The sequence below is a fragment of the Maniola jurtina genome, chromosome 15 (genome assembly GCF_905333055.1).
Source record: "Maniola jurtina chromosome 15, ilManJurt1.1, whole genome shotgun sequence".
NCBI lineage: Eukaryota > Metazoa > Arthropoda > Insecta > Lepidoptera > Nymphalidae > Maniola > Maniola jurtina.
In genome coordinates this window covers 2,786,960-2,804,387 of record NC_060043.1, presented here as the reverse complement: position 1 = coordinate 2,804,387, position 17,428 = coordinate 2,786,960, and the positions used below count along the sequence as shown (strand labels likewise).

Genomic DNA, 17,428 nt, shown 5'->3' with positions numbered 1-17,428 from the left:
TTTAACGCGCGATAACCCGTATTACTTCCACAAGAATCTATGAAAGTTCTTCTAAGGTTCTAAAGTTTTTGAATATTTATTATTCAAGGAAGTAAATTTTTGTATACCTTTAGCAGCTCCTACTAATGATGATCCTTTATCAACGGCAGATGCTGCTACATTCTTAGTGGTATCTACAGTTGCGTGTACAGTGTTTGCTAGTGTATCTACAAGCAATACAATAAAATGGACCATCACGCTCGTACAGTTCTTGCAATTCACGAAGGCGAGTGGCTCATGCTAGTGTTGAAGTCGTATCGATATTAGTAAGGTACACTAAATGTGTGCGTTTGCGAGTGCTTGCTCGCGACCGATTGGTCCGACATGCACGCACACTTACGCAATGCCCATGTATACGAAGTAACCACAAGTAAAGTTCACTCGCCTTCGTGAATTGCAAGAACTATAATAAATATGAAATACAAATGAAATTCATATCAAAATAGTATAACAATAAATATAAAGTATACCTTTAGCACTTCCTATTAATGAAGAGCTTTTGTCTACAACTGATGCTGCAACATTTTTGGTTGCATCTAAAGTACTTGCTGCTGTATCTATGATAATAAACAAAATTTACGTAAGCGAATGAGCAAATAAAAGTATTTTATCTAACAGATAAGCTATTGTTCTACCTTTTACAGTCCCTACGGCGGATGAGGCTACGTTTTTAGTGGTATCTACCGTTGAGTGTACAGTGCTAGCTATTGAATCTATAAATAATAAAAGTATTAATTGAATGATGTAGGCGTAAACTATACAAGTCAAGAAAAGAAATGCCCCTACTTAGATAAAAATAGAGGATAAACATTTCTTTGATTCAATCATAAACACAAACACAAAAACAATACACAAAAAACCCAAAATAAATAGCAACATCTACACAGAAGTGTAGTTAAACATGGTCTTGCTGAATACTACGTAATACTATGAATGTTTCTTTTGATTGTAATGAGTTTGTGATTAAGTAATATTGTAATTTGCAACAAACCAAAGAATCTCTCGCTGCTTGAAGAATAATTTTTATTAGTATATTTTCATACTTATTAAAAATCTTTGATATTCATTAAATTAATTTCGTAAATCAAAACGTAATTGATTAATTTACCTTTAGCAGTGTCAACATAGGATTTGCCTGTCTCAAGTGCTGACGAAGCAGCCGTTTTTGTGTTATCTACAGTACTTTGAAAAGTACTCTGAACTGAATCTATAAATGTAACATATAATAATAAATATCGCAATAATATTATGATGAAAAATATACTTCATAGTGTTGATAAATGAACTAAAAGAAACTGTTCTAAATTTAATAATAAATAAAATAAGCTCACGGTATTCATTAAGAGTTTGTGTTTAATTGCAAATAACAAATAGTGGCAATTTACCTTTAGCGGAATCCATGTAAGATTTTCCCGTTTCTACAGTACTTTCTGCAGCCTTTTTTGTACTATCTAACGTACTTGCGACAGTGTCTATAAAATATGATAGATAATATGAATAAATAGATATCAAGGAATAAAACTCAGTAATAAAGCAAAATTAAATACTAAACAAGCGTCTAACCTTTAGCACTATCTAAATATGATTTTCCAAGATCATAAGCGGAAAACGCACAGCCTTTTGAATAATCCAATGCTGATTGCAATGTATTTTGTGCTGAATCTAAGTAAAAATGGTGTGAAAATAAAAACAAACAAATATTAGTCAACAAAACAAACAAAATATAATGTAACTATGTTAATACGGAAAAATTAGCAAAACAAAACGATTTTATTGACAAGGAGTTTCTTGGGTTCTTCAAAAATTAGTTCACACGACATCAAAAGCTCACGATTTTCTTCAACTTTGTCTACCTCTTGCGCTATCCATGTACGTTTTTGTCGTTTCAGCGGCTGAATTGGCAATATTCTTAGATCCTTCTACTGTATTATTAACAGCGCTTGCTGCTGTATCTATTACAAATTAATTTACATGAATATTGCTTAGTTGCAAATATGCTATATATTTTTTTAAATGTTAGGTACTACCTTTTGCACTTGTAGCGTAAGATTTGCCAGTTTCAATTGCTGATGCAGCAGTGTTTTTAGAAGTATCTACCGTATTTTGAATAGTATTTGCCACACTATCTACAATGAGTAATAAGACATATAATTATAATAAAAATATAACTCAAATTCAGATAGAAATTGGTTTCAAATAAAATATAGTAAGGAAGAGCTTTTTGGACAAAATATTATTTAATTTTAAATAACTACCTTTAGCAGATGTTCCGTAACTTTTCCCAGTTTCAATAGCCGACTGAGCAGTTTTTTGCGTAGCGTCTATTGAGCTTTGAATACTACTTGCAACTGTATCTACAAGATAATAATTTTCGGTAACAACTTTTGAAACATTATTAATATTTATCGATATCATAACTTCTAAGTTTAAAAGAAGAGAACCTTTGGCACTAGAAGCGAATTGTTTGCCTGTATCGACAGCAGCTTGTGCGTTTGTCTTAGTTGAATTTAACGTGCTAGCTACTGAGTCTAATGAAAAAAATAGAAATATTTATTTATTTATTATAATTATTGTCGTATCTACAGTGCTTTGCAATGTGTTTGACATAGTAAATACAATAAGAAAAAAATGTTGAAAACCTAGTGTGTAAAGTCTATAGTGTTATTATCGGTACCGGTGATGGGCTTCATTATAATTACCTTTAGCGCCAATAGCGTATGACTTTCCAGTGTCCAAAGCAGACTGTGCGGTTTTTTGCGTAGTGTCTGCAGCACTTTGTACCGTGTTTGATACTGTATCTACAATACGAAATAAATTTGGAAAACTAGTGCGTAAAGTAAATATTATTGTAAGGGATTAAAATACGTTTAGCGCCTATCGCGTATTTTCTGGTATCAAAAGCGGATTGTGCGGTCTTTTGAGTCGTATCTACTGTGTTTTGCAATGTATTTGACACAATATCTACAGTAAGAATTTTTTTTTAACGTATATACCGTATAGGTACGTTAAAAATATATAATATTAAAAAACTGGTGTTAAAGTATGTAATGATATTATACCGGCGACAGCATTGAAAAACAAATTACCTTTAGCGCCTACAGCGTACGATTTTCCGGTATCAAAAGCAGATTGTGCAGTTTTTTGAGTAGTATCTGCAGCGCTTTGTAATGTGCTTGATACAGTATCTACAATACGAAATAATATTAAAAATCTATTGCGTAAAAAGAATATTATTACAAGGGGATTAAACAAAATTACCTTTAGCGCCTACAGCGTATGATTTTCCGGTATCAAAAGCAGATTGTGCAGTATTTTGCGTTGCATCTACAGTACTTTGTAATGTGCTTGACACAGTATCTACAATAACAAAAAAAAAATTGAAAACCTAGTGTGTAAAGTGTTGCCTATTAAACCGGCGATGGGATTGAACATAATTACCTTTAGCGCCTAAGGCGTATGACTTTCCTGTATCAAAAGCAGACTGTGCGGTTTTTTGCGTAGTGTCTGCAGCACTCTGTACCGTGTTTGATACAGTATCTACAATACGAAATAAAATAAAATTGAAAATCTAGTGCGTAAAACAAATACTATTACAGCGATTAAACAAAAAATACCTTTAGCGCCTACAGCGTATGATTTTCCGGTATCAAAAGCAGATTGTGCAGTTTTTTGCGTAGTATCTGCAGCGCTTTGTAATGTACTTGATACAGTATCTACAATACGAAATAATATTGAAAATTTATTGCGTAAAGAGAATATTATTACAAGGGGATTAAACAAAATTACCTTTAGCACCTACAGCGTATGATTTTCCGGTATCAAAAGCAGATTGTGCACTTTTTTGCGTTGCATCTACAGTACTTTGTAATGTGCTTGACACAGTATCTACAGTAACAAAAAAAAATTGAAAACCTAGTGTGTAAAGTGTTACCTATTAAACTGGCGATGGAATTGAACATAATTTACCTTTAGCGCCTATAGCGTATGACTTTCCAGTATCAAAAGCAGACTGTGCGGTTTTTTGCGTAGTGTCTGCAGCACTATGTACCGCGTTTGATACAGTATCTACAATACGAAATAAAATAAAATTGAAAACCTAGTGCGTAAAATAAATATTATTACAGCGATTAAACAAAAATACCTTTAGCGCCTACAGCGTATGATTTTCCGGTATCAAAAGCAGATTGTGCAGTTTTTTGCGTTGCATCTACAGTGCTTTGCAATGTGTTTGACACAACATCTAAAGTAAGGAAAAAAAAAATTATAAACTTAATGTTAAAGTGCGCAATGATACTATACTGACAACGGAATTGGAAAAAAAATACCTTTAGCGCCTACAGCGTATGATTTTCCGGTATCAAAAGCAGATTGTGCAGTTTTTTGCGTTGCATCTACAGTGCTTTGCAATGTGTTTGACACAACATCTAAAGTAAGGAAAAAAAATTATAAACTTAATGTTAAAGTGCGCAATGATACCATACTGACAACGGAATTGGAAAAAAATACCTTTAGCGCCTACAGCGTATGATTTTCCGGTATCAAAAGCAGATTGTGCAGTTTTTTGCGTAGTATCTGCAGCACTTTGTAACGTGCTTGATACAGTATCTACAATACGAAATAAATATTGAAATTTTCGTGCGTGAAGAGAATATTATTACGGGAAATAAAACAAAATTACCTTTAGCGCCTACAGCGTATGATTTTCCGGTATCAAAAGCAGATTGTGCAGTTTTTTGCGTTGCATCTACAGTACTTTGTAATGCGCTTGACACAGTATCTACAATTATTAACGAAAATGATATTGAAAATCTAGTGCGCAAAGTAACTGTTTATCACGAAAAAAATTATAATATAGGCACCTTTGGCACTGGCAGCATAAGATTTTCCAGTTTCTAAGGCACTTTGAGCAGCATTTTGTGCAGTATCTGCAGTGCTTTGAGCTGTATCTAATACAAAATAAAATATAAATACATATAGTATGGTACCCTATTAACGCCCTATTAACCAATAAATAACACCTAAGGCTGGTTTTACAGTGACGCTTACCGTCCGCGCGGGTGGTAAGCGCGCGGGTGATAAGCGCGGTGGCCGAATTGCCGTCAGCGCGGGCCATCCGCGCGACTATGTAACGATCCAAGAGACGCAAAGCTCGTGGCCCGCGACGCTTACCAACCGCGCTGGCGAAAGCGTCACTGTAAAACCACACTTAAACATCTAACTACAGTTTCCGTTGCGAAAGCTGAAACAGTAAGTAATTGTTTGTTTCATATATTTACTATACCGTATTATATTTTTATTTTAGCAAATAGAGATCTATGTTTAACTAGGCAACTCACTGTTTCAAGTTTCGTGACGCGTAATGTACCAATTTAAACAGTGAAACATGCAATTAGTTAGCTGATATATTTTTCGTTTCTACTGCCAATACATTTTGTGTACACGTTATACTCGCACCATAACTAGTAAGAACAAGGACTACGTGCAAATGTTACTCCGAAGTACTTACTACTATCACTAGGTATTAAAATAAAAACACCTTACCTTTTGCTGTGTTCATAGCTGACTCGGCGGCCTTTTTCGTATTATCTACTGTTGTTGCGAGAGTATCTAAGGAGATAAAATGAAAGGAAAACAAAATAAATGAAAATAAATAAAAGTTTTTTTTTAAATAATAAAAAAGAATATTAAAATAAAATTTAGAATAAAAAATAAGGTATCTTAGCGAACAAAATCTTCTCTTCTTCAAGATCTTGTTTTCCTCTTTTTGAGAAAATAAACTTTTTAAACCTACCAATAATACAGATTATGTTATGTGCTAAATACTTCTACACGTCACGTATTCTAAATATAACTCGCACAACCATTCGCGATATCTTAGACCTTGAAGTGTTTTTATTAGGGTTCCGTACCTCAAAAAGAAAAAAGGAACCCTTTTAGGACCACTTCGTTGTCTTTCCGTTCTTTTTGAAAATCTATAGGGTACTTCCCGTTGACCTATAATCATGAAATCAGGTAATAGGTAGGTCTTATAGCACAAGTTAAGACAATAGCGCCACTGTCATTGCACGGAGTAACGAAAAAACTAAACAACTTGTGACAATGCAAGGCCTCACTAAACCAACAAATGCGACAATAACAAACTTATCTACGTGGCTTTCTTCCATAGATATGTCTTTCTTCCGAAAAAACATGATGTGCGGAATTGGCCGTCGCGTTGTAGGGAATTAGTCTCCGCTCTCGTACGCTATTATTACAATGCGTATATTTTTATAAAGTATATTTTTAACAATAACGCGTACTGGTGTTTCGCTATTCATTTCCGTGGAGACTCCTTTATCGCTCCCATTTCTGAATTCTGTACGATTTGCAGGAAAAACAACTTAATTCGTCGACTTACCTTTAGTAGTGTCAACAGCTTTGCTGGCAGCGTCCTTGGCTTCACCGGCAGCGACAGACACCTTCGATAGCTCCTTGTCCAGGGCGTCGATTGCTGCGTTTTTAGCGTTGGCGGCTGATGGAAAACACAACACAACTATTAGACTTGGTAGTTTCACTTGAATGTTCACAAGCACATTGTAAAAGCTTCTTTGAATAAAAATGTTTCTATTTAATATTTTTTAAAATATTAGATTTTATACCAATTATCACATCTTATTTTTGGTTTAATGTGTGAATTTGTTGCAAAATACCTAGCACAAAAGTCTACCAATTTTTCTTCAATATTTTCGAATTCTGCTTCTCCTTTACCTTCACTTTTTTCTAAATCTATTAATATCTAGCGTACTATAGGTATTGTAAAAGTTAATGTTAGTGTTCGGTCGTCCGTTCATGGTTCGTGCCAGTTCGTTCGTTATTTATGCGTTTACGCGTCGTTCATCCGACTGAGTTAAAACTCTTTACAGTTTACAGTATTGTTAGCACTTGCGTGAAGGTAGCTCGCATAGTACTATCAATACACGAAAGGTGGTGCGCGTGTCGCATTGCAAACCATCTCTTATAACTAAATTATCACTTTGATCATTTTTTACAGAAATAATTACTAGGTAAACTGGTATAAAATTATCAATACCTGAGAATAGAGCTTGACTTGTCCTCGTTCTTATCGAGCAACTTTCCTAAATTGGATGTCAATATTTTTTATATATAACAATATGTTATCACTTTTGAGGATCATACAGATTATAAAGCCACTCGTTGTCATGCGTACCTACTTATCGAATAATAACACGCACTCTTCACCTGACTACGTAAGATAATACTGCGGCGTTAGACGCCGAAATTCACATTTTATGTGTAACAAATCAAGGTCGAGCTAATTAGCATATTTTTTACATATTGTTTATGTAGGTACAGTATAATTTTCGTCACGGAAAGAAAATCGTTCTATATTGTAGGTACGCATCCCAAATTGAAGTTATATCAATATTATTTTAGTGTACGAGAGTTCACTGATATGAGCTTGACAGTAAAAATCAGTATCAATTTGGTAATATTATTGATATGTTTAATTCAGTAAGCTATTATATTTATTACTTTGTGCCTATAATATGAGAATTGACAACGCAGTACAACGTACCAGAATTAGATCACTCATGTATACGCTAATGAGGTAAGGAGAAACCAGACCTCCTTGATGCATTCCGTTCTCAAATTTTTTTTATAATATGACTAGCGACCCGCCCCGGCTTCGCACGGGTGGACATTTATTTTTTCTATTTTCCGGGATAAAATATAGCCTATACGGATTCGGAAGAATCCCTCTAAGTAATGGTGAAAGAAATTTTGAAATCGATCCAGTAGTTTTTGAGCCTATTCAATACAAACATACAAAAATACAAAGGTTTCCTATTTATAATATTAGTATAGATTATTATTATGGTTTTAGCATAACTACTTATATTGTTATAGAATTGAGAAAAACCTGTTGGCTAACTTAGTTATAGCTAAAGTAGGATAAACATCTATTACAAGACACAAGTATATTATACACAATTAGTATTTGGTAATATATATCATGGATTTTTAGATTCATTTAAGACATTGTGTTCTTGTATTAGGTGTTGTAAGTTAGTTAGGCGTTAGTACAGAGTCGCATATTGAAATTCTTTGGACATGTCTTCCGGCGTGAGAGTCCATAGAGCCCCATAGAGCGACTTGTCGTGCAGGGCAAGATGGAGGGCACCAGAGGGCGAGGAAGGTCTCCCATGCGATGGATCGACCAAATTAAATCTGCTGTGGGTGGTCCCTTGCACGAGTGTACCAGGCTGTCAGCCAGCAGGGAGAAGTGGCGAATGCTCGTGAGGCGTGTAACATCTGCCCTCAAAGACGTTGCTTCATGATGACCACGACCGCTCTGTCAAGAGTGACACGACAAAGAAGAAGAAGAAGTTGTAAGTTACCTAAATACCTTTTCTACTTACTTCTTTAAAACCGCATTTCATAAAAACACTAGCTGATGCCCGCGACTTCATTCGCGTGGATGTAGGTTTTTTAAAATTCCCGTGGAAACTCTTTGATTTTCCGGGATAAAAAGTAGCCTATGTGCTAATCCAGGGTATAATCTATCTTCTCCATTCTAAATTTCAGCCCAATCCGTTCAGTAGTTTTTGCGTGAAGGAGTAACAAACATACACACACAGACACAAACAAACTTTCTCCTTTATAATATTAGTGTGATTACATTATTTTATTTTCAAGTAGTACCTACCTATTTAGGCATTAGTAGGTAGGTAACCTTGTTTAAGTATTCCAAAGGCCAATGACTTTTTAAATTATTATTTTGTAGGTTAATGCATTATGAAAATTTTCCTTTAGGTAGGTATATATTAATCGAATAGGCAATTAGTATTCGATTATTGCATCAGCGGACGTGAGAATTAAGCCATTTCATTGCTACAAGTTGAATTAAGTGTTAAAATAAGTATTCTGAGCTCAGTTTGAGCTAGAATTTTATACCAGAATCTCAAAAACATCTCGAAAATTTTGATGACTTTCATCAAGCTTAGATATTGAGGGGCACTGATTTCAACAGACTAGATAAATATAATGAGCAGATAAACATAATGAGTCATAGATACCTAGATGTAGTAACTATGGAGGAATTTGACATTTAATACTACACTAGCCGACGCCCGCGACTTCGTCCGCGTGGATTTAAGTTTTTTGAAATCCCGTGGGAACTCTTTGATTTTCTGGGATGAAAAGTAGTCTAGGTGCTAATCCAGAATATGATCTATCTCCATTCTGAATTTCAGCCAAATCCGTCCAGTGGTTTTTGCGTGAATGAGTAACAAACATACACACACACACACATACACACCAAACTTTCGCCTTTATAATATTATTGTGAAGTGTGATAATTATTGTTTTCGAAAACTATAGAACATCCTACCTATTATGGGTACTGAACCCAATTCATTTTAGTCCATAAGATAGGCCAATTCTTATATTAATAGTCAATTACTTTATTTAGCCACCTACGTATGTCTAGGTACTTGTTTAAAAAATTCATAACAAAATTAATGATTCTGCTATCTGATTAAACTGACTAGTCAAACTAGTTCCAATAAAGAAACACAATCTGCCTACGTAGGTACGTACTTGAGTAGGTACCTACCTACCTACCTGCCTATTCAAATGCCTGGGAAACTTTATTGCATAACTGGATTTGAATCTATAATATTATAATATTCGCAGGCAGCGAATAGGCAATTAAAATTAATTTTAACACAAGGTCATTGTTATTTAAATCTTTCAAGGCTGGTGTGCATTTGTCGTCAAATTCGACTTTTAATATAAGTAACTTATGCGTGCTACTTCCCTACGTACGCTTCTTATCTAAGAGTTCTAAAAACCAAAGTTAGCAGCGTCAGCAGCAGTTTTCTCTGCACCGGTGATCAGTTCTTCAGCCTTCTTCACCTGGTCTTCATCGACGTGCGCCGCCTCTGTGATATTCGCTGTCACGAACTGCTCTACATGGTTCTTGTTTCTTAACGAGCACAAAGTATACAAACCGGAGTTAGCAGCATCAGCAGCAGTCTTCTCCGCGCCGGTGACCAATTCTCCAGCCTTCTTCACCTGGTCTTCATCGACGTGCGCCGCCTTTGTGATATTCGCTGTCACGAACTGCTCTACATGGTTCTTGTTTCGAAACGAACACAAAGTATACAAACCGGAGTTAGCAGCGTCAGCAGCAGTCTTCTCCGCGCCGGTGACCAGTTCTCCAGCCTTCTTCACCTGGTCTTCATCGACGTGCGCCGCCTTTGTGATATTCGCTGTCACGAACTGCTCTACATGGTTCTTGTTTCGAAACGAACACAAAGTATACAAACCGGAGTTAGCAGCGTCAGCAGCAGTCTTCTCCGCGCCGGTGACCAGTTCTCCAGCCTTCTTCACCTGGTCTTCAACGACGTGCGCCGCCTCTGTGGCTTTCTCTGCCGCGATCTGCTCTGCATCTTTCTTCTTTCTATCGAAGAGGGATGCAGTTTTTTCTCCAATGCTCCGGAACGCGCCTGTGAGAAGAATTTTCTTTTAATATAGGTATTTTGATTTTAGTGCACCGTAGTTGCAAGCATAAGGCTTCCAATAGAAGATAGGTAGAAGGCTTGGAGAAAAGTTGAGTCTGCACCGAATATAAAGTGGGGCTTGGGGCATGCGCGCGACCCAGCAGATGACGGTACGGTTTTAAGCGGTTTTATTATAAACAGATCGGCTGCTAAATGAACTTTATTTGAGACCAAAACGGCAATGATTTCAAATCTTTTATCAATTATTGCATTTCAGACAGTAGGTAAAGAGAATCCTGGACATTCTTAAAACTAGAACAAAACCGATAACTCCGGATAGTGACCGTTCTATTAAGGTAGAGCCAGATTAGATAGTACCTAGTGTGTACCTAATCTAATTTATTACTGTAAGATACGTTATAGTTATTCCGCTTATAGTGCGTATACATCTATACTCATATTATAAAGAGGAAACCTTTGTATTTTTGTATTGAATAGGCTCAAAAACTACTGGACCGATTTCAAAATTTCTTTTACCATTACTTAGAGGGATAATTCCGAATCAGTATCCGCTATATTTTATCCCGGAAAATAGAAAAAATAAATGTCCACCCGTGCGAAGCCGGGGCGTGTCGCTAGTTAGGTATAAAATGGACATGATATGTACCTGTATTACAGGGGTTGATTATTATTATAGTTATATTTATAGGTGCAAGACGTTTCACTGAGACGGCTCGTAAGGTCGGGCACGCACCGTCTCAGTCAAGCAGGTACACCTATCTGAATCTAAACGTAGTATCTGTCTGTCTTTATACGGTTAATATGGTCAGACAGAGTTATTCGAGATAGGTAGGTACTTAGTACTTAGTCACCAAGCGTGGAACGGTCATCGTAATGTAGGTGTTAGCTGTTAGCTCATGCCTAGAGCCTAACACGGCATATACACATTAAAGTTGCGACCTTCAACGAGTAACGAGTAATCTAGTACCTTGAAGCCTTCACAGTATTTCATTTTAGTTCTGTGAATTCCTACGGTCATCGTAATTCGAAATATTAAATAAGGGAATTATTACAATCGCTGAGAAATGTTAGGTAGGTGGTTAGGTAGGTATATAAATAATATTTTTCTATTATGTACAATGTACATCTTGTTTTATTTCTTCTCATACTTATAATATTCCAGAACCAGTGGTAGATGCTTTTGACGATTCAAAAGAACTTGTAAAAGTCTAATTGAATAAAAATATTTTGAATTTTGAATTCGCGCCGAATTGAGGCCTCGCGGTAATTGGTACCTATCCCATAATTCCCGATAGTTTAACTATTATATTGTAATAGAAGACATAAGTATTGTGAAGTTTTGTTAAAAATACTGATGCAAAAATGAAATAATTTCGTTTCTATATTATAATACCTATTTATCCTATTTATTGTTCAAGTACAGGATAGGTATAACTGAAATTATACACAAGTTTCACTTTCTAATATAAAGTCGTTTTTGACATGCAGCGTCGAATTCAATCTCCGTTTTGGATGCCCCCCATTTCAACAATTAGGAAAAAATAAAACAAATACTTATATCTTAGTACTCTGTTCAAAATCGTCTTTAAAAAATTCTTCTTATAAAAGTAAATAATCTTGAAAAAAAAAGGTTTTCCTGAACCTTATGAATTTTGTGTTTAAGTGTACCTCCCTAGTCTCTGTATACCTACCCGTACCCACCGGTTAGTATTGATTATGACCGGTACCCACGCCTCCCCCCTCCCTCTACTTTTACTAAAGGCAGAAAGGACACCCTGCGCTGTGGCTATGACGCTTTGCCGCAATCTTGCTGCAATCGAATCCAGAAATCGAGAAATTTTGCCCAAATGGTAAAAACGGAGCTCTATTAATGTCACTCTGTTGTCTGTCTGTTCGTCTATCTGTCTGTCCGCGTGTCTGTTAGCGAGGCTCAACTCGCACTTGGTCGCACCTTGGTTTTCATGCTGGATAGCGAATTACTTTATAGCGAATTAGGCAAGGTGGAGGGCACCAGAGGGCGACAAAGGTCACCCATGCGATGTGATATTATTAGGTGATGCCCGCGACTTCATCCATATAAGTTTCGGTTATTTAATAAGTAATCCTGTGGGAATTATTTTAATTTTCCGGGACAAAAGTAGCCTAGTCCTACCCTAGGATGTAAGATAGCTTTGTACCTTCGTCAAAATCGGTTGAACGGATGGGCCGTGAAAAACTAGCAGACAGACAGACACACTTTCGCATTTAAAAATGTTAGTAGGTAAGTAGGTAGGTACTATGGTTTTTAAGCTCTTTGCTTTGTCTAAGGCCCGGTATCCACCTAAGCGGAGCGGAAAGATCTGTAAGTACAGTCAACCAATCAGATTTTTGATGACGAGATAATTTTTTCACGTCATCTATTATAAACCGATTGGTCAACTGTACACATCTCCTCACCTCTCCGCTTAGACCTACCAGGCCTAATGACCAAAAATGGCCAAATGGATTTGGAATTCGTAAAGGTAGGAATACTAAAACGTCTTCGCTGGAAAAAGAATCGTAGACCCAGTACAATAAACATACATAAAGTAACCAACTAGCCATATAAAATTATAATATTAGGTAATATATAATTTCTAACTCACCGAGATTCTTGTCTATCGGACAGCATGGAAATATACAAATAAGAATTATTTTTAGTTTACAAACATTCCAACTACATGATAATACACAAATGACTACGAAGTCCATGCCAACAAGTTTATTTATCATCTAAAATGAGACTAAATAATTTCTTTTGTAATATTGAGCAATTTACTACTAAGTTTTTAGCAATAAAAAGTCATTTAATGATCAAATTACTTGGTGAGTGCCTAAATGAAAATAGAAGTCAAAATTCATGCAATGAAAATTTTTTATTATGGTCAAAATGAACTTATTAATATTATGAATCTTAATATTAGCTTGATAGGTAGGTACAGAAATTAACAAGAAGGCTTAGGTTACAGAATAGATATAGCCTTACAGCATTCATTCTAAATCTAAATTGTTGTATAAAAAATATTTATAAGCTTTCAGTTACTGTATATGCGAGTAAGCCTACCTACCTTTCAATTATTTATTTGAAATGTCTAGATCCTTTTACAGTAAGGGACCAATGACCTCCACCCATAGCCAAACCGGCTTTAGGTAGAGCCTTTAAATATAGACAATTTATATATATATATAGACAGTAGCTGCCTATTATAGTAATTAGAACCTGAATAAGAAAAAAAATTAATATTTCAGAATGAACGCCAAAGATTTAGCAATTAATATGGTACAGAAATACAGAACCCAACGTATGTTGCGTGTTCTGAGTTACAGAACAGAATATACATATCGAGAGCTTAGAGTGAAAACCTCGTAAATGTAAAAGAAGTAACTTTTCAGGAGGAAGAAAAACTTCGTGCTGTAAAATTAGAAGCGAGTATTTACGAGTTTCTCATTTAATGTCATAGATGGCGTTACGAGTATCGAATGAACAAATTAGTCAGATCAGGATGTGCGGTGTGAGGTTTTCTTCCTAGAAACGCAATAAAATGAGCAAAAATGCATTCCCGAGGTTTTCACTCTAAGACGACGATATATAGGTATAATATAGTGGTTACAGCACGCACTTGGCCAGTTTATCAAAATAATTTCAATATGTTGATATCACTAAGGGCAATAATGTTGGCACCGTGTGGAGATGTGTTGTTAGCATCGGCTAAAGTGTCATAAGAGTACAATGGTCTGGATGCTGAACCAAAATAGAACATCTAGGTAGCCGCCAGCCGGTCAGTTCGCAATATTGTTGGGAGGTTGAACTTTTGTGTTGGACGCATAGTTATTAGGAACCTATATGAATATACAAGGAACCACAAGCTTTAATCCCTTCAATATCTATCTATCTCTACCTAAAAAAACCAAAATTCAACAATAATCCGTTTTGGTGGATTATAGCGGAAGAAACTTTAGGTTCCTTGTAAGTAAAACAAGGAATTCCGCACAGTAACACCTGCTTCTTTCCAATATAGATGGCGATTGAGAGAGCTATGCTCGGAGCTTCTCTTCGTGATGAAATCAGAAATAAGGAGATCCGTAGAAGTCGACATACAAAGACCAAGGGGTGCGAAACTGAAGTGACAAAGGGGGCATATTTAAAGTTCAGAGGACGATAGACGTTGGGGTCTGGGTCCCAAGATGTTGGAATGACAAACTCGCACTGGAAAGTGCTAACGCTCTCAGATCGACTAGGTGACCTGCGGGGTGATTCGCTAACTCAGTGTCTAACACTGAATGATAGCCACCCAGCTCATTTGACATTGGCATGGTTCACTGAGTGATATTCAAATATATTTTTTTGTAAATAACAGATTAAAAATAAATGTCAAATGAATAAAAGTTCATGATTCTAGCTCCCTAAGGTAGGAAGTACCCTATAGATTTCTTTACAAACACGACAGACAGACAGACAGACAGACGACAAAGTGATCCTATAAGAATTCCTTTTTCTTTTCGAGGTACGGAACCCTAAAAAAACTAAAATCAACTATCTAGATTCTAGGCACAAGACTAAAGTAGGCAGGTACGGAGCCCTTAAGAGGGGTCTCTCCGTCACTCGCTCCATACAAACGTAGTTAGTTCGTAGTGTTTACATACTCTTTGGTTAGTTCGTCTCTCATTTGAATACTAACCAATCATACTCAATGGAATTTTGTAGAAACGTTCTGGGAACTAATATCTATGCCTGTGGTTTTCCAGATTTCCGTAAAAATATTCGGTTTCAAAGTTACGCGATCTTGAAAATTCACATACAAATCTTTGAGCCCCTGTAATTTTAAAACTACATATTTTAAAAAATCTAAAACACCACAGCCACAGATATTACTTTCTAGAATATGTCTGCAAAATTTCATGGACTTTGGTTGCTTAATATTCAAATGAAATTGGGGCTACGATTGTATGGAGTAAGTGACGGAGAGAGCCCTGTTAAAAACAAACAAATAGGAAAGCAAATAAATCCGCAAGCCTCAAGCGCAGTGGAAGCGTGCTGGGCCCATAACCTGATATAATGAACTGAAAAACTGAACTGCTATTTGGAATTTACTTGATATTTTAGATGAAATAAAACTTTGGTATAAAACAGACAGCCTTTTTATTTCGGTGCTACACACAGAGAGAGAGGATAGTTACAATGGTAGCCACAGAACATAATACACGATGACATGTCACAGAGAAAAGCATAGAATGCGTTCATATTTTAACACATCAAGAATAATGTTGTTGGTTGGCTGTTGAGGCTAATCTTAGCTCGCGGCGGGCGGAGTAAATATTTACTTTGGATAAAAAAATCGTGTGAGATAACAGTTACCATCGGCATTAGGTAACCTACCGACGCGATTGTTTAGGAAGAAGGTAGGTACTATATTATATGCATATAGATTTACGATATGATTGATAGAAGAATACCTACCTAACATACTTTTACCTATAGGTATATTTTAGTACCTTAGCCATCACACTAATATTATAAAGGCGAAAGTTTGTATGTATGTGTGTGTGTGTATGTGTGTGTGTTTATGTTTGTTACTCCTTCACGCGATAACCACTGGACGGATTCGGCTGATATTCAGAATGGAGATAGATAATATCCTGGATTAACAAATAGACTACTTTATATCCCGGAAAATCAAAGAGTCCCCACGGGATTTAGAAAAACCTACATCCACGCGGACGAAGTCGCGGGCATCAGCTAGTAACTCATATAATATGTAGTAAGTAAATAGGTACATATCTTTACAATCCGGGTATCTTTAAAACAAGAGTGAATATGCATCTTCTAGGTAAACGCGTCCCATCTTAGCCACATCATCACTTTCCATCAGGTGTGATTGTGGCCCAGGCCCAAGCGCTTGCTTATTTAAAAAAAAATCCAGAGAAAAAAAGGAAAAAGGAACCTGTAGAATTCCTCACGACGACGCGACGTTTTCCTTCACCTAAGTACGTTAAAGCAAGTGATATTTAATTGCTCTCACACTCTGAAAAGTTAGAGGTACATGCCCGGAATCAAGCTTCGGGCCCCTCGAATGAGAGACTGACGTCAGCTCCATTAGGCTATAGGCATGAATAAGTAGGCACTTAAAGCTAATAGGTAAGTACCTACTTCCGTACACCAAAGTAGAAATAATCGGATCTTCCGGCACGGAAGATCAATAATTCAATAGCAGATGATCAGATATCTCATTCCCGCTTTCGTATGGTTATAGACATGGCCTAGTACCTTGGTGCTTGGTACCTACTGAATCCTACTAATATTATAAACGCGAAAGTTTGTATAATGGATGTATGGATGTTTGTTACTCTTTCACCAAAAAACTACTGGACGGATTTGCCTGAAACTTGGAACGAAAATAGATTCCTACTCTGGATTAACACATAGGTTATTTTTTATCCCGGAAAATCAATGACTTCCCACGGGTTTTTAAAAACCTATATCCACGGGAACTAAGTCGCGGGCATCAGCTAGTTTAAAAATATATCTAACTAATATAAAGATATATAATAATCACATTATATAGTATACGTCTACATGACTGATAGGTACGTAGAAATGGACTATACTATAAATTGTACCTACTTAACAGTCATAAAAGCTTGTGTGGTCCGACTATTTAGGTTAATCAATACCCACACCCTGACTAACTTCATTAGTCTATAGCTATTCGCTGTAATGCAAGTCCCATAAGCCATTACCAGCCGACAGTATGTCTGGGTCTGAATCTAGACCGACTGTATTGATTCAATACGCTACACTGCAGATAATCTGCAGTCTGCAGATTTAGTTTAGGTTTGAGTAAAAA

The 17,428-nt window shown here is 36.2% G+C and overlaps 1 protein-coding gene across 5 annotated transcripts in view; it reads right to left on the bottom strand.

Moving 5' to 3' along the window:
- The window catches only part of LOC123872724 (perilipin-4), a 31,739-nt gene that overhangs the window by 5,929 nt on the left and 8,382 nt on the right, over window positions 1-17,428 (bottom strand). For 4 of the 5 annotated variants that reach the window (XM_045917179.1, XM_045917182.1, XM_045917181.1 and 1 more), the window contains exons 2-27: window positions 13,190-13,201; window positions 10,371-10,550; window positions 6,437-6,550; window positions 5,581-5,646; window positions 4,899-4,985; window positions 4,718-4,816; window positions 4,546-4,644; window positions 4,365-4,463; window positions 4,181-4,279; window positions 4,006-4,104; window positions 3,826-3,924; window positions 3,654-3,752; window positions 3,478-3,576; window positions 3,298-3,396; window positions 3,126-3,224; window positions 2,739-2,837; window positions 2,481-2,567; window positions 2,295-2,393; window positions 2,067-2,165; window positions 1,893-1,991; window positions 1,603-1,701; window positions 1,425-1,511; window positions 1,148-1,246; window positions 675-752; window positions 510-596; window positions 108-206 (exon numbers count right to left, since the gene is read on the bottom strand). In XM_045917179.1, the coding sequence (XP_045773135.1) occupies window positions 108-206; window positions 510-596; window positions 675-752; window positions 1,148-1,246; window positions 1,425-1,511; window positions 1,603-1,701; window positions 1,893-1,991; window positions 2,067-2,165; window positions 2,295-2,393; window positions 2,481-2,567; window positions 2,739-2,837; window positions 3,126-3,224; window positions 3,298-3,396; window positions 3,478-3,576; window positions 3,654-3,752; window positions 3,826-3,924; window positions 4,006-4,104; window positions 4,181-4,279; window positions 4,365-4,463; window positions 4,546-4,644; window positions 4,718-4,816; window positions 4,899-4,985; window positions 5,581-5,646; window positions 6,437-6,550; window positions 10,371-10,550; window positions 13,190-13,201 (2,481 nt within the window). The remainder of the gene's footprint in view (window positions 1-107; window positions 207-509; window positions 597-674; window positions 753-1,147; window positions 1,247-1,424; window positions 1,512-1,602; window positions 1,702-1,892; window positions 1,992-2,066; window positions 2,166-2,294; window positions 2,394-2,480; window positions 2,568-2,738; window positions 2,838-3,125; window positions 3,225-3,297; window positions 3,397-3,477; window positions 3,577-3,653; window positions 3,753-3,825; window positions 3,925-4,005; window positions 4,105-4,180; window positions 4,280-4,364; window positions 4,464-4,545; window positions 4,645-4,717; window positions 4,817-4,898; window positions 4,986-5,580; window positions 5,647-6,436; window positions 6,551-10,370; window positions 10,551-13,189; window positions 13,202-17,428) is intronic. The other variant, XM_045917184.1, reaches the window with a different exon arrangement.